A 21236-nucleotide genomic window follows, 5' to 3' on the forward strand; every position below is an offset into this window, starting at 1 on the left:
AGCAACTGCAACTGCAATTCATGTGACTCATTTCAAAACCAGAGTAGACAAAGAACGGCAATTGAACAAGCTGAGAAGCAGATCTCTAATGGTGCTATTCTTAATTAGTACCAGTAAGTATAACCTTCTCTTGTTTTACCCTGAGCAAGACTGAAGTCAGACAACTGGAATCCTGTTTTAAGTACCATTATACACAGCTGTAAAAATTACTATATTCACACAATTATTGTTTTGAGATTCAGCTTTTGCTTGTGACAGAGTAGCCGTGTGGATGCGTGCATTCGCTGCCGAGTGACAGGCAGGAGAGCGAAACGGAGGTTGAAGTTGATACGCCCCGCAGGCAAACAGGATTTATTTACATACCAACATGCTGAACAGCTCACGTAACGTATGTGCTCTGTGCAGTGGTAGTGCACAGAGCACATACAACACAGTGTATGAATACTTTGTTGGGGTCTACAGTCTCTGAGCTAATCTCTGTTCAATAATAGACTCTCTCTCTCTCTCTCTCTCTCTCTCTCTCTCTCTCTCTCTCTCTCTCTCTCTCTCTCTCTCTCTCACACACACACACACACAAAGCTCCTTTCAGCTTCTTTAGCCCAGTTGGCTTTGGTTTTGCAGCAGCCCTGTAAATAGAACCTGTTTATACCTGGAACACACCTACCAGCTGATTACATTCCACAGGTGGTAATCACACACAGCAGGCAGGCTCTCCAAGGAGCGTCAGGTATTTCATTAATTAATTACAGTAAATGCACACTATTTACAATATACATTTACAAATGCACAGGTTTACAAATACATTTTTATTTCGATCAACCGTAATGCCATACTGAGCAGCGGTTGTTCGCAGACATGTCCCCATGCTAATCTGCACTAGTGAATGCGTTTCTATCAGCCAGACTTTCTTCTTTAGCATTCTTCTTTGTGCATTGCTTATGTCCCTTTAAACACTCTCCAGTTTCTTCTGTCTAATTGGAACCCTGCATTTTAATACCTGCAGGCAAAGCACAAGCTGAAAAGACAAGTTGAGAATTGTTAAACAGCAATCACTGACCTCTATCTGTAGCAATCGCATGCATGGTTATTACTGTAATTGGATGCTGCTGTTTTGTGTATGTGCTCAGCCTTTATTACTGGGAGCTGTGAGAATGAAAACAGCATCTAAATATCAGAGGAGAAAGGGCTTCAATCAGACGCCCACATGTAATCAATTAGAACTCTTGCACCTGTCAGTAGAAGTAATACCCCCCAGTCCCGCCCCCCCCCCCCCCCCGACGAAAAACTGGGGGGTGAGGGGGTGGGAGAGAGCACCTTCACACTAAGAGAAGGAGAAGAGAGACACTGCTTCTGATCAGTAAAATAACAAGAGGAAGAGGAAGAGGATGACTGCTCTCCCGCACAACAACTTCAATCTCTCCAAACGTTGAAACTCACGATGTCACATCCACCGAAAGCTTTGGGCACGGTGACACCAGACGGTAATGTGACAGCCTGTGCTGCTGTGAGTGGTTTGAAATCATCACAATGCACAGCATCATGTGCATCATGTAGGATGGCACTGATTGCACAGTCTCCATGAGACTTCACTTATCTGGAGATGATATGTGAACACCCCTCAATGATTGTCTTCTTTAATTCCAATGCAAGTTAGGGAAGGAAATCTCCAGTGGTCCATTAAGTAATCAGAAACTGTCCCATGATTTGTATTGTCACAGATACAGGATTAGCTGCCAACTGAGGGGGCTATCTGACCAGTATCAATGGCAGTTATCTCTGCTGTCTTTCTTGTTGTGACTGAAACTGAGTTGAGACAGACGGATGCAGCTTTTACACATTACAAGCCAGGGGCGATTAACAAATGAATCTGCCATAAACCACTCACATATTGTGTGCTTCACCAAATAAGTTCATTGCAAAAACAATGCAGTGGTCGGCAACACTTACAGTGAAATGTATGTGAAAATAATTGCAATCAGAAATGACAGGTGGTGCTGCTGTGTGTGTGTGTGTGTGTGTGTGTGTGTGTGTGTGTGTGTCTGTGCGTGTGCGTGTGTGTCTATGTGTGTGTGTGTGTGTCTATGTGTGTGTGTGTGTGTGTCTGTGTGTGTGTGTGTGTGTCAGTGTATCTGTGTGTGTGTGTCTGTGTGTGTGTGTGTGTCTGTGTGTGTGTGTCAGTGTGTGTGTGTGTGTGTCAGTGTGTCTGTGTGTGTGTGTCTGTGTGTGTGTGTGTCTGCGTGTGTGCGTGGTGTTCTTTTACTGCTAAACAGAGACTCAGAATCGAACCCCCGCAATACATACACACATCAACACACCTATGAACAACATGTCTAGTGACTGCTACTCGAGGGAAGAGTATCCGGGTTTACTAATAAAGGAAGTGAGGACATTCCTGCAGCACACAAGCTAATCGCCTGGCTGGGTGATATATGAGCTGTTAAAATGAGATACTGTGTAAAACAGCTGGTTATTGATTCATTTATTTATTGATTCACTTATTTATTTGTAGTTATTTGGACTTCTAGTTGGGTACATTTAACAAGTCTAAATGATTGGAATATGGAACAAATTCAAGTTCTGAATGATTGAAGAAGAAAAAGAACCGTCAGATATAGAAGAAATTCAGAACAAAAACAATCCCATAGCTTTTACGCAAAACAGTCTTTAAAAAAGAACATGCTTAGTTCTTTGGTGCTGGCCCTTTTTTCTTTTCTTTCTCCAATAAATGAGTACATTACAGATGCTTAGATAGTGAGTGAATAGTAGAATAGTTTATTATTATAACGGTATGTATTTTTTATTATTTATATTACCCTAAATATGCCACTATGGTGGTTCATTAAGGACAGTAGAAATAGAAATGTGCCATGCCGAGATCACAAGATAAATTATCTCAGGATTTCAAACCTTCCTGCAGCAGCTTTTCTTTTTTCATTTGGGGGGGAAAAAAGAGTCATTAGTGTGCAATTAGTGTTAATAGTTTTCTGATAAATGACCAGGATATGAAGCAAACCCATGAAATGAAATGAAATGCTGCTACGTGAGGTTGTTGTTCTCCAGTCTCTCTGCGGACGATGTCATAAAATAGGGATTCCCATCTCTTTGTGCTGCACAATCACTTCATCAAAGGTTAATTAAGGCAGGCGAAATCCTGGCAGAAGTCAATAATAATTAGCAAGGATCTCAGCAGTGCCCCTCTGGGAGAGATGAGGTACAAACCCACGGCTTTCAAGTGTAAATCTATGATGATGTACACCTCCCTACCTCAGAACGGATGCAAATCACCCAGCCAAGTGTCATCATCGATTACAGCTGTCTGACTTGACCAGCTTTCCAAACTGAGGGAAGCTCCAGCAGCTCCTCAAGAAAAGCATTAACCTGTCACATGCAGCCTTCCTTTCTGAGTGTGTGTGCAAGTGAGCAAGGATCGCCTTCAGATCTACCCACAGCACCACACAGCTGATTCTGTCCCTCAGCTCTAACTACACTGATTTCCTCGTTAACCTCCCAGTCCCTCAGCTCTAACCACTGGACCACACTGCCTCCAAGACTCTCGGCTCTAACCACTAGATCAAACTACCTCCTAGTCCCTCAACTCTAACCAATAGACCACACTGCTTCCCAGTCCCTCAGCTCTAACCACTGGACCACACTGCCCCCCAGTCACTCAGCTCTAACCACTATACCACACTGCCTCCCAGACCCTCAGCTCTAACCACTTCATCACACTGCCTTTCAAGCAGGAGTACAATTGATTTAAAATGTATTTCTTAATTATATGTGAGCATCTTACAACCTGATAAGGTGGCTGGTGACTTCAACACATTCTAAAAACAAATCTGTTGATTTACATAAGAAACCCATACAATTTGTAGTGAATTGTAATGTGGAAATAGGATCTCTGTATCATCTCATCCATAATGCCTCCCCTCCGTCGATATAATAAACAAATACTATAGATAAATAGCAATAACTAAAACTGAACTTTTCTAGTTAATTGTAGACGGTTCCTTTATCTGAGGGAATAACAAATAGCTTTTTCCTGAAGAATACATTATTTATAATGGATCTTGGGTTATTCCAATGCTGACAACTCTTAAACAGAACACTTTACTCTTTGACAAGCCCTAGAACTCCAGCTTGGGTTTGTGTGTTTATTTTAACCTTGAGGAGATCCAGGGTTAGGTGAATACCTGCATCATGGAGGCTGATCCTTCAACTCAACCAGTAAGACTCTTGTTTGCTGCAGAAAAGGTCCTGCGATCAATTCCTGCTGTTGCTGTTGCTGGAGATCATCTTCAATTTAAAAAAAACAAACAAAAGAAAATGTCTCTGTTTTAAGGTCTGGATCGGAAGGTTGGCAACAAGAAAGTTTACATCGACATTTAGAGATAAATAGTCTTTGAATACACCAGATCTAAACCCCTATGGATAATCCCAAATAGAGTCAGGAAGTTAAAACAGTACCAGCTTCTAAAATAGAACTGTTTTCAGAATACAGACCCCTAGAGCAATATAACGCTGCAATCAACAAGGGTAAAAGAAAGTTACATAAAAAAGGACAATGTATTGAAGATTCTTTGCAAAGGATTTACTATATATTCCTTCTTTCATGTGTTTAGCTTCTATTCAAATGTCGCCATTTGGTGGGTCGTAATGATGCTACACTCTATACAGTAATCTTAATTCTGCTTGTGCTGCTGCACAGATAACTCCATAGCCTTTGTGCACAGATTTCCACATCTATTGTCACACAACTGAAAATCTGTTTCCAATAATAGAGAATGCTAACGGCTTAAGAAAACATAGATGATGACTAGGATCACTGTGCTGTATTCAACTGTGAAAGTGTGACTATATCCAAGTGGATGAATGTGCAAATAACAAGACAAAGGGAGAGCTAGATGGCATCCACAGAGGAAATTATATGTTTTACAAATAGCTTTTCTGAAAACAAAATGAGTGTAAGGGGTAAATGAAGAATGTATGAGCTTGTGCTTACATCTCAGTGTGCTGCTACTCCCAGCAACAGAGACTCCACTAAGTCACAGGTGTGCATGTATGTGCGTGTGTGCATCTGATAGTGTGCGTCTGTGTGTATGTCTGCAGTTGTGTGCTTGCATATATACGTGTAGAGTGTGTTGCTGTGTCTACATCCATCACTTTGAAAGCAAATGATGAAAACACCAACAAACATTTGGATGAATAAATAAAGATCTGACATTCATGAAACTGTTATAGACGGTTGTTGGTACCATAACATTGAAAATATGAAGCTATCTCAGACGAGCTACTGACAAACGGATTTGGGAGATGCTTTATAACCCATTTGAGAATTCGATTTTGAGAATAGGGCTCCTCCATTTCAGACTCCATGAGCATTTTTAAATAGTAATTCCATTCACTCACAGGAAGAGTTTCAGCATTACATTTAAGTACCTGATAAAAAGTATGCTAGACCCTGACTTTGATTGGCGCACCTCAGTATGTGTGTTGCGTGTGCGTGTGTCAGTGTCTGTGCCTGTGTATGTGCAGCGCTCATGATTTGAGTACTCTGATTTGTGATAATAATCACTTTCCTTTGCGCTAAACCCCTGGTGGTCTCAGTAAGATCTGAAAGTGATAATGAGTTTACACACCAGGTTTCTGGGGCTGTGAGAACATTTCAGAGACCCTCAACCAGTGTGGTTAAATGGGAATTAATGTGGTCAATTGGTTTGTGCTGAGGGACTGGGGATTAGTGTGGTCAAACAGTAAGAGCTAATGGACTGGGAATCAGTGTGGTCTAGTGATTAATGCTGGGGGTCTAGTGGTTAGAATCCTATCAAGGGTTGATAAAATAATGACCCAGCAGCAGCTCTGTCATTGTGGCTGTTCAAGAGCCTGTTCTGTATAAATCTTCACACACTGCTGCAGAAGCAATCTGTTTTTTTAATGAATCGGTTCAATATGTCATAGCTGAATTCTTCAATTAAAATATCAATTTTTCATATGTATTCACAGAAAAAAAAGAGTATTAAAAATTAAAAAGAAAATAAAAACAAGATAGCATGACACCTCCAGGCACAATGACAAATGTGGTGAATGATGTATTTTTTCAGGAGTTGCGCTCCTTTTATAAACTCAATTATTCTTGTTGAAATATCTTACAGCTCTGATGTTGGACAACATAATGAGCATGTCTGGACTTGTTCACCTTGTAATAGAGTGGGACGTCCTTAACAGCAACCCTGCAGGCATCGGATCTGAGAGAACGCACTTGATAACAGCTGCAGAGTTACTTACCTGGAGAGGTGTATGGGTAGAAAGATATCTAACTAGCGATGCTGGTCTGAAATAAAAGATGATACCTTACAGAAACTTCCTATTCATTTTAGCGATCAGAAGCCAGTATCTGTACTTCGCTGAATTAAGATTAAGTATTTTAGTCACAATGGTACATAAAGTGATCAAGTTGTGGTGATTCTAGTTAAATATTCTTCTATCCAATCTACCCTCAGTTTGGGGGCACTCCAAATCTGCCTGTTATAAGTTGTTATTCTGTGGATCTATTCATTTCAATGTGTTTAGTGTAGTGGTTTATATCAAATGAACAGCAGGTGGCGTTGATGTATATAGATCTGGGTGAAATCAAGCAGGAAAGTCATTTGGTTAAAGGATTATATTACCTTCATTGAAGTGATCTTCACCACCCTTGTCTCAAACCTGTGGTTAAGAAATAACCATACTTTATGTGAAATATGTATTGTGTGTGTGTGTTTTAAATAATTTATAGTACAGTAATATGAGTTTTTAAAGATGTAATAATAGTAGAGGCAGGTAATAATTTTACTCAAGGGGAAACACAGAAATTAGATATGCTAAAACTATCCTACAGTGAGGGACACCATCCTGGTTAGAATACAGTGTTTTTGTAAGTGACAATGGAAATTCTTCAGAGAAAAGGCTTAGCTGCCCACATATCATATATAAGATCAAACATTTCCCTTGGACATTGAACTAATGGTCTTGAACAAGTTGACTCCCGTCGTCTCATAAGGACCGCACTTTTTATGTTGTTTTTGTCTCTAATGATCTAAGGATGCGGTGCAAGAGGCGGTCTGGGTGAGATACAGAGCGGGGACTGGGGGACTGGTGGCGGCAGAACCGTTAAAAAAATGTACTGCGGTACACTATGGCAAAAGCCTAGCAAAGTGCAGTGAAGCACAGCAAATGCGTTAACGGTAACTCTTCCTTATAATACATTGTTACGTCTCTGACCCGCCTCAAGACATGGTGCCCTGTCAAAACCCATCGCTTCACCGCGAGCCTTGTGAATTTGTGATAAGGTCGAGGCCGCTCCGTGTGTGCCTGCCAACGCCGTTTGAAATTTATCATATGAAAATCATAATGTTTTTGTAACACCTTCATGTAATTATAATGCACAACCTTTCAGAAACAACAACAACAACAACAATAATAATAATAATAATAATAATAATAATAATAATAATAATAATAATAATAATAATAATAATAATTTACTATGACGTAAAAGACCTATGTATTAAAAAACTAAATTGCGAGAAAAGTAAATATGTAGGCTATGTTTATAGCTTCAAATTACGTTTTCTCACATAACCGTGGTGTTGTCTGACAAGCTATTGACTGTGTTTCACCGCAATCATTTGAAGATAAACGCAGGCTCCCTTGCCGGGATACCATTAGATGCGATTAGAAAACCTGGCTGTTGATAATATGGCTAGCTGTCCTGTACAGCGAGCGGAAAGGGTAAGATGAATTACATCGGAATCCGTTTGTCAGGTCAGGAAAATAACCTATCCAATGGCTCGAGCGTGATGACCAGACAGGCGTTAAAGATCCTGCTAAAACATCTTTCAACAACCAATCTAGGGCGAATCTATAATGCGTAATCCTTCTGCAACATGTTTCTTTATAAAGACTCAATCCGTCACTCCAAAGAAATAAACGAGATGAAAGCTGCTGTGTTTCAATGCCTTGAAATCTAGTTATAATGTATTTACTTATTTATTTAAATTATCATGCAAAGCTCGAAAAACTTTCTTCCATTAGCATTTGTCCAGAAAACATTGCCTCACCACATATGAACATAGACACACACACAGCCCCGAGAAGAAAAATATTAATATAGCTTTTTCATGATTCACTCCAAAATATATTTGTTTATGTTAAGAAAAAGAGCCACAAGAAACCCAGAATTATAAGACCCAAATGTTGTGTGTCTTTCACAACATTGTTGCTTATTGCGCTTTAGTGTAAATCCCTTTCCTTAATATCTGTATGTATTTCAGTGATGTATAGGTCATCTTTATGGCGTGCGTCATATATGGAACCCTTTAATTAGGGGTTATGTAAAATCAAGCTTCTGTTGCACGGTATGTTCAATTATTATTGTCGATTGCTATACAATATGCACGGTGAGCACTAGTATCAAGTGCAGTTTTGCAGTTTATGCAATTATTGTTGGAGGATTTGTAAGCTCTCCGTGCGTAAAAGCTGATCATCCTCGTTTCAGTGCTGTTTGCCAGGCTGGGCACAGCTGCAAACGATGCTGTCAAACTCCTAGTTAGCTAACCACTTATCTGATTACAGAAGTCCTTGCTTACAGCAAACGTACATTAAGGACAATGGGTTACTACGACTTTTGTTCATAAGTTTACTTTACAAATGTGTTGTCTTTCATAACCTTCCTTTAGGACATCAGAAATAGCCAATGAACGAACATTAGGACTTTTTCCTGCTTCGTAAATCACGCCTTAGTTGCGCCCGACATTTAATAGGAACAGGCTTCAATAATACCATTCCAATTATTAATATAAATTATGTTTGATATTAAATGAATATAAAACACAATTACATGTCAACCAATAATACAATATCTGGTAACAATCTCCCGAAGGCATGTGCATGTTTTCAATTTAAACATCACTCAGGATATAATTGGAACCATGAACAACAAGTCATGTTGTTATGGTTTAGATATTTTTCTTGTCCTGTTCTCGAATGAATGACATTATGCACGTCTCGCGGTTTAGCCCGATGATTAGAGAATTGCCAGCGGGATTAGAAATACATTATTTATATAAAAAAAAAGAATGAAAGAAAAAAAGACCAACTTCTTTCAACAAGTTTAACGACATGAGTCACCCATGCAATTTTCTTACGTCTTTAAAAAGGCATCAACATGATGGGAGGGGCGAGCAGATGCCTACGAACAAGAAGCATGTGGGAGAGATAAAAGCGACAGGACCTCGACACTGAGTATTTAAACACAGTCCCTGATAAAGACGAACAGAACCGCTTGCGTTGCTTGCACCCCGCTATCTTTGTCAGGACCATGGAGAATTCCCGACTGTGGTTGAGAGCCGTGGTCTGCTGTGTGCTGCTGTCCGTCACCTCTGGTGCTGAATCGAACGACTTGAACGACTTGGAGACGAGAGCGCTGACTGATTTTTATCGCAAAGATCCCAATCTCACAAACGAAAAACAACTTGTAAGTTCAACTTTTAAAAAGTGATGTTTTCAAATGTTATTGAAGTTTTATTTGTATTTGTATTTATTTTTAAATTCTAGTTTAGTATTCTACTGGAATCTAACGGCAAGGCGCAGATGGAAAAAAGACCTGAATACGCGAAACACAGTAGTTGTTCTTAACTAGTCAGACATTTAAGACAGACTGCGTGCTTTATTTAATTAAACACTCTCTGCGTTAATTAAAACACTTTGTAATGCATGCGAAAATACCAAATGAACGCAATCAACCAACCCAGTGTGTGGTGACTTAATATAACAACATTACATTACTTCAGTTTAACAAAAACATATTTTTTGACAGCTGGGAGCTTTGCAAGAAGTTCTGGAAAAACTTCAGAGTAAAAGAGTCCCTGCATGGGAGAAGAAATTCGGACAAGTTCCTACGGTAACTATACCTGCATTGCTTTTGTTATAGGGCAGGTGCAGCGAGGGGGAATCAATGCATTTCACAAGCTAAGGGCAGATTTGACTGGTATAATGTTATGTTTAACGAAATGCAATAAATAAACAGAAGGCGTATATATTTATTTAATCACTTACTTTTCTATTATGTGCTAGGGTTAATGACGTTTCTACGTATACATTATATGCATGTATATATAGAAACAAACTTTCCCACGCATGTGAACAGAGCTCTTCGTTATAAGTGTAATGGAATGGTGGGGATCAGGAGGTTAGTCAGATCCCTAAGGACAAAATCAAGTGTATTGCATTTATACATTATTTATATTGTTTCTGTGACCCCCGTACGTCTTTGAAAAGAGGGCGTTCTAGAACTATATGGTTGACTTTTATTTAGGTTCTTTAAAGAACCATTCTTAGCAACAACACGATCATATGTACTGGCTTCATTATGAAACAAAATAGAACCATTATGGGTTCCGTAATTCGAAGCTAAGCCTCAACGCAAAACCTGCAGAGCCCTGGTTTCAAAGAGTTTACAAACCCTGTAGCTGTCTAACCCAGCACCAAATGTTATTCGAGCGCTGTATCTCTTTGCTTTGTGTGCCGTTGACTGGTTGACTGCTGTGTTTGTGAGATGTCCCTCTTTCTCTCTTTCTCTCTCTTCTAGTGCGATGTGAGAGAGCAATGCGCCGTTAGAAAAGGAGCGCGGATCGGCAAGTTGTGTGACTGTCCGCGCGGGGCTATTTGCAATTTCTTTCTGTTGAAGTGCTTGTGAAGAACAGAAGCAAAACTAAAGTCTGTAGCAGATTATATATATATATATATATATATATATATATATATATATATATATATATATATATATATACACAGCAATGAAAATAAAAATGAATACCTAAATACATCTATTTTTAGGATCCAAAACCAAAAGTTATCAAGAGAATGACACGGATTCAGTCATGAAAGACTGTTGGGACTTTAGCAGCTTCTAAAGATTCCTTGATATATTTTATTGTTTATTATATGTTTCCCTGACTAAAACAATGACATGCAAAATAAAAATAAAACAAAGTTCTATCTTGTTTCGTAAAGTAGTCTGTGCTCACTTTATTCTGTGTGTGTCGTGGGTAAAAACCTAAAACACATTATGACTGAATTAGGTGCCATGAATTAATAAAGACTGGTAGGTTAAAATCTATTTAGGACATCCTCTTACAACCAGATATTTCAAAGATCACTTATTTTGGTGGCATTAACACAGTGCACAACATTAATATAAAAAAAGAAAAAAAAATTCAGCCGAACCACCTTCAGGACATGTAAACAAAGCGAACTGCCAACAAGGCTTGTGTTCCAGATACACAGCAGGGAATAGCAACAGCAACAATAACAGTTTAAGATGACATTGTGTCCTTTTGTGTCAAGGTATATATATGCAAGCAGGTCTTCAGCATTGAAGGGTTCCAAATATGACCCTTCAATGTTTTTGTGCCCCTCTGGTTTTATATTTGGCTCATCATAACCAACTGTTAATCTTGTTTGTTATGCTTTTGCTTTGTCTGCTAATGGTTATTCATGGAGAAAAATAAGGGCTTCAGAAATTGCCCTAAGGAACCAATATAAGGCACAAACGCAGAGTAGCCTAAACTATGCCACAGGGCTGTTCTTTTTCAGAAGAACTTGTCAAACTAATTGATATTCATTAAATATATGATTATTTTGTGACGTACACAACATATCCGCTATAAGCTTGGAATTGTTAATGAATGATTTCAAATCTGGAACATAAAATAAACACAACTGAAGCACTGAGCTATTTGTCTACTGAAAAAAACAAACAGTGACTAGTTATTAGTATAAGTGCTATCTCCCATTGAATGACTCACTAGCAAATGGAAGCTGGAGCCCTGAGCCTGACATTCAAAAGCAAAAAACAAAGTAGGTTCCTGTCACAATGCCAAGCACACTTTCTCAAAAAAAGAAAAAGAGAATAATAATTAGTGATTTATTTTTCTGCCATTGTATACCATTCCCCCACATGGGGACAGGGCCTTGCTATTGCAGAAACGAGTGTGCAAACCTGGGACTAAGCTGTACAAACATCTTCACTTGCATATCATAGGCTGTTAAACAGAACCCGACCAACAGTGCACAGGTAGTATGAGCTCCGGGCATATCTATTACGAACAAGTCAAATCTGGGTATAGCATTGTCATTTAAACAATGATTTCTATTTACAGATAAGAGTGAATCTTGTGTGTGTGTGTGTGTATTATATATATATATATATATATATATATATATATATATATATATATATATATATATATATATATATATATATATATATATATATATGGGCTGGCCCAAAATAATCTGCATCTCTTGGTTCAAATTTTCTTTAACAATACTTTACCATATACAATATATACAGTATAATAAACTACAGTGTGACCCCTAGCAGCAGAACTGTGTTTGAATAATCAGCATTGTTCACAAATAGACTTCCATTACCACTTAACGTCTGCAGTCATCACTAATGGATTGGAGTACACACCAGGCACTTTCCCAACACTGGGTAAAGAAGAATGATATCCCCACAGCCATCACTCTAAGACTCTAACCCTGCTTCCAGTATAAGGTTGCTCTCTGCTCTTCCACTTAAGACTAAATCTAGTGTTTCTAATTCATAGGATGTTTTTATACTTCTAATCACACCAACAGCAGCTAAAGTCTCATTGAATCTGACAGGAGTTGGTTTATCCTCTGTTGTGCCTCTGTCTCTGCGTCAAAGTGCACTGTTCCTTTGCCTCCCACTGCACTAAACCCTGCTGTAGGCTTTCTTTATTGTTGCTGTGCATCTGACAATATCTAACGTTAGGAAGAAAAAATCACTTAATTCAAAACATGATTTCTTCCCCCCTTTTTAGAAAACCATACCAAATAGATGAGGAAGGCCTTTTCTTCTTCTGCAGTCTTTCATGTGCTACCTTGGGAAATATCTTGAGAGACAGCTTTGGCATATTCAAAAAAGAATGAAAGAAAGAAAAGCACTGATTTAAAATCTCTTTGGCAAATGCTGGAACAGCCATTCTGCAATTGGTGAGCTATGTGCTGCTTGAATGTTTGAGAACATTCAGTGTTTAAGAGGAAGTTAATGTTTCAGTACTTTAAGAAGAGGCCCCTGCAGGGTAAAGAGTGGAGGAAGGTCTGGCTCAATAAAAAATGCTGCTTTGCCAGCCTTCTCCTTTTCAACCCTCTTCTCCCTCTCACAGTTCCTAAGGCACACAGTAACTCTTAAAGAAGTTAATGGGATGTCATTTGCTTATGTGTGTGGGCAGTGTTCAGTGCTCCAGACACCTAACAGTTTTTGGGATGTGATTGCCCCATTGGGGAAAGGTCTGAGTCATAACACTATGCAGGACATCTTGATCTATAGGTGGCGCTGTGTGGTACTACAGCATTAAGAATCAACAGGGATATCTGTGTTAAAGATGATAGAAAGGGTAGTTTTTATTTAAAAGCTGAATGTAAATAAAATCCTTTTTTTGACACAGCAGCAGTTACAACATAGCAGAGAGAAAGTCTGACTAAGAGCTGAAAGTTTTAAGCCAGCTTGTATTTTTATTCTCTTTCCCTTCTGTGTAATTTAATCAGGAGAGTGTTGATAAAAAGCTTTTCGCAAATTAGTATTCTCCCAGCGAAACCCTGTCTGTCTTTGATCTGTATGTTCTCATGTTCTATTACCTAGCTGTGTTTCCACTAATTTAAACAACTTTTAACTTGTTATGAATCTACATATTCATTCACAGCCTTTACTATCCTACCCATTAGCTTTCTATCTTACTACTGCCTGCCTGCCTGCCTGATCAAGCTGTTTTTCTCAGTTTACACCTACAGCTCCCGCTCTTGTTTCATGTATAATGAGGGTTGCAGTTGTGACACTCTGGTGCTAGAACTAGCCCAAGAAATAAAGTGGCTGACGTGCCAGTGACATCGCCTGGTCCTGCACCAGCTCTGCCAGGGGGGCTTCCTGTCTTTCATGGCTACTGGTACCAAGCCGATAAAATGAGATTACCATTCCTGCCTCTTCGCATATCCATTGGGCAGCCTAGCCATCTGTTTCCTTTCATTTGAGGTTAGTTTTGTTTTGGACTTATTAAATAGGGGCCACTGTCATATTTTTAAGCAATGCTCGATGATCATCAGGTATTGAAACTCAAAAACTGAGGATACAGAACACATTATTATCCAGCCACAACTCATGTTGTATCGGTCCGAGCTACAAGAGGAATTCGAAAAGCTGCAGGCAATGCACTTGAGTTCAATGCACTTGATCCCTTACCTCTGAAGTGGCGGGTTCCTATTGCCTTCCTCTGTAGACACTTATCATCATCACAACGGTAAGGAAACTAATTTGACGTCTGTAAATGAGTCCGCACAATACCAACTGCTATGTTAGTAAGTTTCCATTTATTGATTCAAGGATTCAAAAATGGCATGCATATAACTTAAACATTATCATTAGACACAACAATGTCGTATCTAGTTATGAACAGAATCAGATAGCAATCACTTACCTAATGTTCTGGGAGAAGTGGTCTTGTCATCAGGAGAGGATTCTGTTCCAGATACAGAGTGGAGATCTCTTTTACACAATGTCAAAAGTACCCCACTTTATCAATTCCTTGTTCCTTTGTATCCTGAATTGACTGAGTTGGAAAACATCCTCACTCAACTTTTTCCTTTGCAGCTGTGCTTGAGCAGAGTTCTCAAGTGTGCTCACCATCTTTGTTTAACCTTCATTGACCTCACAGAAGCAGTGCAGCCCCCAATACAGACACCAGCGCGAGTGCTTATAATATGAATACCATATTGTTTCTGTTTTAATGATATTTGGAAATTCCTATACAGCATATAACAAATATAAACAAAACTGTGGAATCGACACAACATTATGACGCAAAATTTCAAGGTACAAAAAAACTAAAGTACTAAAAATAATTCTTTGTCAATATCATTTGAGCATTCCTAACTTTTTAAATGTTGCAGTCCATGTGAAAAGCATTCAGCCTTTTGCTGATTGTTAATGTGGTTGCTGATTTTTTGTGGTTGACATGGTCTTTTGGACTGCATCTATCTTACTTAATAAAGGCAACCGTTTCTGCAAATACTCCTGAATCTGTTCAAAGACACAGAAATACAGAGTAGGTGCTTGTAAATGGAATTGTCCCCTAGAATACCACGTCTAATAAAGCAGGAATTGCAACCAAGGAGCTTTGCTGCAAACTAAGTGCTGTTGACTGTGTATCTGCCTGTTGGTCTAATCAAGCTGTGTGGTGCAATGTTTCATATAGTCATTTATCCAGAGTCTCAATCTGTCTTTTGATTGATCTAGCCACTTGCTGTCAGAAGGAGGAACCTAAAATGCAGGCAGGATAGTGGGGGCTGTATGTTTAAGAAAACAGATCAGAAAATATTATTTCAGCAGAACGTTTTGCTGTGTTTTATACTACAGTATACACATCCATATTTAATACACTGTGATGCACATTCATGTCAAATCTAATACTTCAATGAACCCAGAGGTCACAGATTTGTCACTCATGGATTGTTTCTGTTTACGAAAAAATAAAAAACATGTTTACAAAACATTGCTAAATCAGATGCATGTTCCTCAGAGTAAAATCAAAAGCAAGTAATGATTTTCAGTCAGGTGTATTAAATGTTACTTTCTCTACATTTTAATATTGTCTTCATTCCGTTCCTGATCACTGAGAATGTTATAGTTTCTCACTGCCTGAAGGAAGCCTCTAGTACCTTTGTGTGTGGGTGGGTGTGGTGTACACAGCATGCACACTATAACAACCTCCTGCAGGGATTGATGAAGGTTAAACAGAGATTGTGAAGCACACTGTGCTGAGCACAGCTGCAAGGTATGCTGCTGTCAAGACAAGGCTCTGAGCGGTGTGCAGGAATTTGACTGACCTTAGTCAGAACACTGAAGCTTGCAAAAACCAAGTTCAGCTTCACCCAAATGTTTTGGTAAGATCTATAATACAGGCAGTAAGACAGCGCTAGCATCTCCGTACCTGAGCTTTCTCACACAACATTAAGCCACTGATCATTATATGACTTCTGTTTATAACTAGATGCCACATTTGTTGTGTCTAACGATAAATGCTTAAGCTGTACGTGCGTAACTTTTGAATATTGGAATCCACAAATGGAAATGCACTAACATAGCAATTAGTTTTGTGCACACTCAGTTGCTGACTTCAAATTAGTTTCCTTACACTCCCCCCTATTAGTATATAGTTATCTGGTCAGGAAAGTACAGCACTTTGATTTGTCAGGAAACAGGTCAACCTGTAGATGAATAAAGTCACACCCTCACAGCACTGCTCTTGACATCAAGATGGCAACAGGCACTTTGAAAGATGATTTATTTTATTTGACAAACATTATACAAACTAAAGTGGGTCAGGGCTCTTCCTCTGATAATAAGAACTGCAGAAGAAAATGCTGGGAATTGCTAGAGAGTGAAGGTACACCACAGATCCATTACAAGCTTAATTCAAAGTTAGTCAACAGAGTGACTATACCTTGAAATGCTGCTGTGAAACACCCATTAATAACTCAACAGGTATTTTGAACCCTGTGTGTAACAACATGAATACCAATATGTTGCCCATCAGCTGATGCTGCCACCTGCCAGCTTCCATCACTCTGCTGCTGAATATATTTCTGCTCAACAGTACCAAGGAATTACCATCTGACTTGTCACCTTGTGCATGCAGTTACTACAGAATGAAACATTAACTGCTGCTGGACTTCATTCTGTTCATTAATAGCAATATTTTAAAAACAATCTCAGCTCTGTGATGGTCCGAAAAAGACATCACTCTTAATATCAGCTGCCAGCACAAAGGAACAGCCCGACAGCTCTCAGTAACATTAACAGGATTGGACAGCTCTATCTCCCATCAGAAAGCTAAAAGATCATGCCAAGGGACAGCAACACGTCTCCTGTCACCTTAAGTGAATTTAATGAGCTGGGGTTCAAAAGGTCTCATAAAGTGACAACTTTAAACGCATTTATTAGGAGAATGCATCCAGTTTTGCTGCCTTTATAACTTCTACAAAGGTAGTTTGATGAAAGCCATCCTATCAGATTGGTTACAAAATAAGTTTTCTTTAGTAATAACCAAAAACATCAAAGAGCCACCCACCCACATATACATACACACACACACACATATATATATATATATAAAAAATCAACAGACAGAAACTTTAATCATTTTTTTTATTTTTTTTTTATTTTAGAACTGGCAAATCTTCCCTATATAACCCGAAGCTGAACTCGTGTACCTTGGTAAACATGCAGCCCAAGCATGCTTGAACACAACTCCTCAAACTTTTATCACACCTTTTATTTTAAAATGAAAGAGCGGTACACACACTGATGGCTGCTTCCGATTAGTGTGCTCTGCTAAAACTGGTCCAACTTTCTTGAAAATCTGTTCAAGTGTGTACCCAAACAGAAACAAATCTGGAGGATTCATTTAAATACGTAAATAAAAAATAAAAATGTAAAATAAATACATTCACACTGAAAGTTGTTTTTTCTTAAACTCACTCAAAATTAACTAGAAGTCTTACTGAAACATTTAAGCTAGAACAAAACAATTCTGATGCACCAAATGGGGGTGATGTCGCTTATCCCAAATGACAGATGCCAATTTTGATTAAAAGAAAAAAAAACACACAACTTTACATTTCTCTGATTTTAAACATTCCCTCCCATTCAGTTAAAACTTAAACTGTCTTCACTTTTACATTAACAATAAAACTATAGCAAGTTTCTTGTTATTTACATGTTAAGATAAGCTGGGGAAACTTTCCTACGATGTTGGCGCTGAAATATCACTTAATACTTCACGGCGGTCATGAGTATTAAAAGTTGTCCAGTAAAGGACTAAGAGCCGACTGCAGTCTTCATTACACTTTCCACTGGTAAACAGGAAGGCATTACGTTTTAACCGAGACTTTCACTTTAGTACTATTTGTTGATTTACACTTCCTGATGACTGCATTATTTCAGTTAAAGGGAATGTGAAATCAAAACTCTCTGCCTTCTCCTAGTCTGCTGTAAGTGTTCTGTGTGCAATAGATGGCAAGATATACAACCTGGCTGAAACTAGAACCTGGGAAAATCTAAAGAGGATCAAGAAGAGTTACAAAGCATTACCAAATGCCTTGTATTCAGTTGCTGTGCCTCATAAGGGTAAGTGAGACCCAGGGAAGAGCCTGTATGCTCTTTGTAACTCTAGGTAGGCGTGTGTGTGTTTCCTGCTGTTCCAAAGGACTGGATTCTGCAGCTGTTGCTACTCTGGATCAAAGGGGTAGCTCAGCGCAGGGGGAAAACTAGAGTTCCTCATTTGGTCGTCGTGCAGCACTAAATCCTCAACATCACGGCCACTGTACTTCCGGCGGAAGATCTTTACTGTGACCTTGCGGCTCTGGAAGAGCTTCAGAGCCTCTTTGGCTGCCATGGCCCTGGCACTGTCCTCTCCACGCCCGTAGCCGGTGCCCAGGTACACAGTTTGACAGCGCAGCTCACACACCAGCCCCCCCTGCTGGGCCCGACCTGCTGGCAGGTCTGGGATATCCTTCAGGGGCACAAAAACACAGCCCAGGCTGGCCTTGGCAGACTCCACGCAGGTCCGCAGGATCTCAAAGTGGTCTATGTTCGGCCCGAACCCCCCTGCTGACACCAGCTTCCAGGCAATTGCCTTGTACAGCCGGTTGAAGAAAGGCTGGTGCTCCTTGGGGGCCTGTAGTGTAGGCCCAGTTTTTGCTCTGTAACCAACTCCTGGTTTCGGCTTCTTGGAGGCATCTGTTAAAGAAGATGCAGAAATGTTTCTGAGGACAGTTTGTTATATCACTGATTTTTCTGTCCGTCTATGTACACACAATACTTGTGCTTGCTCAAGTCAGATACACAATGACAAATAAGACTCTCCCAGACACAAACACACACAGAGTTCCAACCTTACCTTTACTCATGCCCATTATCTCGTCTCTAGTCTTGTGGGTCGGAGCGTTCTGGACTGCAATCCCTTCTGCCATCTCGGTTATCTTGTCCATCACTGGCTGGGGGTACCTGTGGGCAAATCAAAATACACAAAGTAAACCACCCCTCATTTCTACTTGCTATATTTCTACTTTCTAGACTTTGATTCCCACATGCATCTTTGTTAGCGCAGCACAGCCTAGTGGTAAGCAATAAGACTAAGCATATATGAACTGGAAACTCATTAAAAGGCACCCAGCTGAAGTTCCCAAACATGCCTTGCTCTTTCTCAGTGTCAATCAAACTCACTTGCACACCTGATGTCAATTACAATTATAATTACAGCAGAATTGTTTTCTGAAATTGCAATTACTAAAGTGATATTGTGTTCAATTACACTAAAAAGTAACAAACAACTACACGCATTAACACGTTTGCTCTCTTTACTGTGCTCACCGGCAGCCCAGGAAGATGTGGTTAGCCCAGGCCATGGAGAGCGAGATCAGCCGGTCCAGGCTGGGGCTGGGGCTGCCTGGCTGGATGGTGGGAAAGCCCTCCATGTTACGGAGGATGAACTCCCGTCGGGCGTTCCACTGCTTCTCTGTCTCGCTCTCCCCTGCCAGAGACTCCACCCACTGCGCCAGGTGAGGGTTCTGCTGGAGAAACTCTGACACGACATCGTCTCCGCTCCTGCCCTCCGCCATCACTGCAACAGAGGGGCTGTTAGCTACAACAAAAATACTTTTCTTTTTTATTATTAGCTAGAAGAAAAAAGAGAGATCTATAGGAATGTGAAAAAAAAACATTATTGTTAACCTTTGATTCAAATGGGAATTTTTTTTTATTTTTTTTTTCCTGATCATTCATCATCATCATCATCTGGTGGAGAGATACTGGAACTGTGCGATTTAAAAAAAAAAACAACATATATAATGTCTTACAAATAGTGGTCACATTTCTAAATAAATACATTTTACTTTATTTATTTAAGGTGGTGGTCAATGTCTACATGCTGTACAAAACACAATGTTTGCAGATATGGTAAATACTTCAAGGCAAGACGTCTGGTGGATTATGTTAAGCGAGTAGATAGTGAATGGCAATGGTTAATACAGCTTTTACAGAGTAGTCCTGAAATGAACCGATTATAGAGTCATATTGTAGAACACAACATTCTACAGTACCGCTGTTGTAAAATGTATAATTAGGCACCGTGCAACAGCATCGCAGTTTAAACAACAATAAAGTTTACTTCGACACACTGTAATGTGTTACTTATAAATGTGTTTACATGTAAGCCTAGACCATCTCCAACTGTATCAGGAATCACATACCCACTGTACTGTACTAATATATACCTGTGTAATAATAAATCACAACGATTCGTTCTTTTAGCAGGACGCTTTGTTTAAGACACACAGACACCACAAAAAGTGTAGCTTTCCATTATGCCATGAATAAATGACAATGAAGTTAACTGATACAGTAGCTCTGTGTATACCGCGTTACTTGTACATAGGTAAAGCAATGAACAGGTTTTTAATACTTTGCTCCCGACCACCGGACAAGGCCTGCAGTACTAACACATATACAACACCGGGCTTTCCAAGGTTCCAACACCGAGTCTATCTAACCGACTTTCCGAGTCTCGTGGGTCATAGATTGCGCATGGGTGGCAAGAACTTGAGAATAAATATTTATTTATTTAGTTATTTATTTTAAAACGACATTCATGTGTTGTGTGTACACAAACATCGCTATATCTGGGCCGATACGAGATAAAGCAAGGCCAAGCTAACTTTTCTTTAATATTTCTCTTCCTACATCACTATGAGTTGTAGAATAACAGACACTGACCGCCATTCAAGAAAAAAAAAATCAATTTCACCAAGAAAAGTAAACTATTTAGTTTAACGTGGACAAAAGCTGATACAGTACTAACCTGACTTCCCGAAGGGTAGGACTACATCTCCCGTCATGCTATGAAGGTAAATAGTAATTGGACTACATCTCCCGGAGACACATTACTGTAGTCAAGTTACATTTAACAACTTTATTAACAATAAGAGAAAACAAACTCGGTCTTTGTAGTATTTATTTTATCAATGTGTTTTAGTTAACATGAGTGCAGTATTTTAAACTAAAAATCTGTGAATCTTTTAAGGGAGAGGACTACTGCTCCCACACACCTTGCTCT

At 39.4% G+C, this 21236-nt stretch overlaps 2 protein-coding genes across 5 annotated transcripts; one reads left to right on the plus strand and one right to left on the minus strand.

Moving 5' to 3' along the window:
* The first annotated feature begins 9256 nt into the window (after positions 1-9256).
* Positions 9257-11054, plus strand: LOC117429696 (cocaine- and amphetamine-regulated transcript protein-like). Its single transcript, XM_034049494.3, has 3 exons — positions 9257-9514; positions 9857-9940; positions 10628-11054. Exons 1-3 carry the CDS (start codon positions 9359-9361, stop codon positions 10733-10735), a joined length of 348 nt encoding a protein of 115 aa, XP_033905385.1. The 5' UTR covers positions 9257-9358; the 3' UTR covers positions 10736-11054.
* Positions 11055-16392: 5338 nt separating this feature from the next.
* Positions 16393-21206, minus strand: LOC117427885 (CDKN2A-interacting protein-like). Of its 4 annotated transcripts, none has more exons than XM_058998959.1 (4): positions 20982-21206; positions 19496-19766; positions 19023-19129; positions 16393-18862 (listed from the first exon to the last, which is right to left on the minus strand). In XM_058998959.1, the coding sequence occupies exons 1-4, from the start codon at positions 21016-21018 to the stop codon at positions 18351-18353; spliced, it is 927 nt and encodes a 308-aa protein (XP_058854942.1). In that variant the 5' UTR covers positions 21019-21206; the 3' UTR covers positions 16393-18350. The 4 variants fall into 4 exon arrangements, with proteins under 4 accessions (XP_058854942.1, XP_034762931.1, XP_058854943.1 ...); XM_034907040.2 differs by having other exon boundaries at positions 19496-19745; positions 20982-21204; XM_058998960.1 differs by lacking the exon at positions 20982-21206 and adding an exon at positions 20897-20921 and having other exon boundaries at positions 19496-19745.
* Positions 21207-21236: the final 30 nt, after the last annotated feature.

The sequence above is a fragment of the Acipenser ruthenus genome, chromosome 24 (assembly GCF_902713425.1).
Source record: "Acipenser ruthenus chromosome 24, fAciRut3.2 maternal haplotype, whole genome shotgun sequence".
Taxonomy (NCBI): Eukaryota; Metazoa; Chordata; class Actinopteri; order Acipenseriformes; family Acipenseridae; genus Acipenser; species Acipenser ruthenus.

Excerpts from the sequence above, each read along its gene's own strand:
- LOC117429696 (XM_034049494.3), top strand. The coding sequence starts at position 9,359 with ATGGAGAATTCCCGACTGTGGTTGAGAGCCGTGGTCTGCTGTGTGCTG. Across the intron at positions 9,515-9,856 it reads TCACAAACGAAAAACAACTT|CTGGGAGCTTTGCAAGAAGT; the intron begins GTAAGTTCAACT and ends ATTTTTTGACAG. Across the intron at positions 9,941-10,627 it reads AATTCGGACAAGTTCCTACG|TGCGATGTGAGAGAGCAATG; the intron begins GTAACTATACCT and ends TCTCTCTTCTAG.
- LOC117427885 (XM_058998959.1), bottom strand. The coding sequence starts at position 21,018 with ATGACGGGAGATGTAGTCCTACCCTTCGGGAAGTCAG. Across the intron at positions 19,130-19,495 it reads CACATCTTCCTGGGCTGCCG|GTACCCCCAGCCAGTGATGG; the intron begins GTGAGCACAGTA and ends ATTTGCCCACAG. Across the intron at positions 18,863-19,022 it reads GATAATGGGCATGAGTAAAG|ATGCCTCCAAGAAGCCGAAA; the intron begins GTAAGGTTGGAA and ends CTTCTTTAACAG.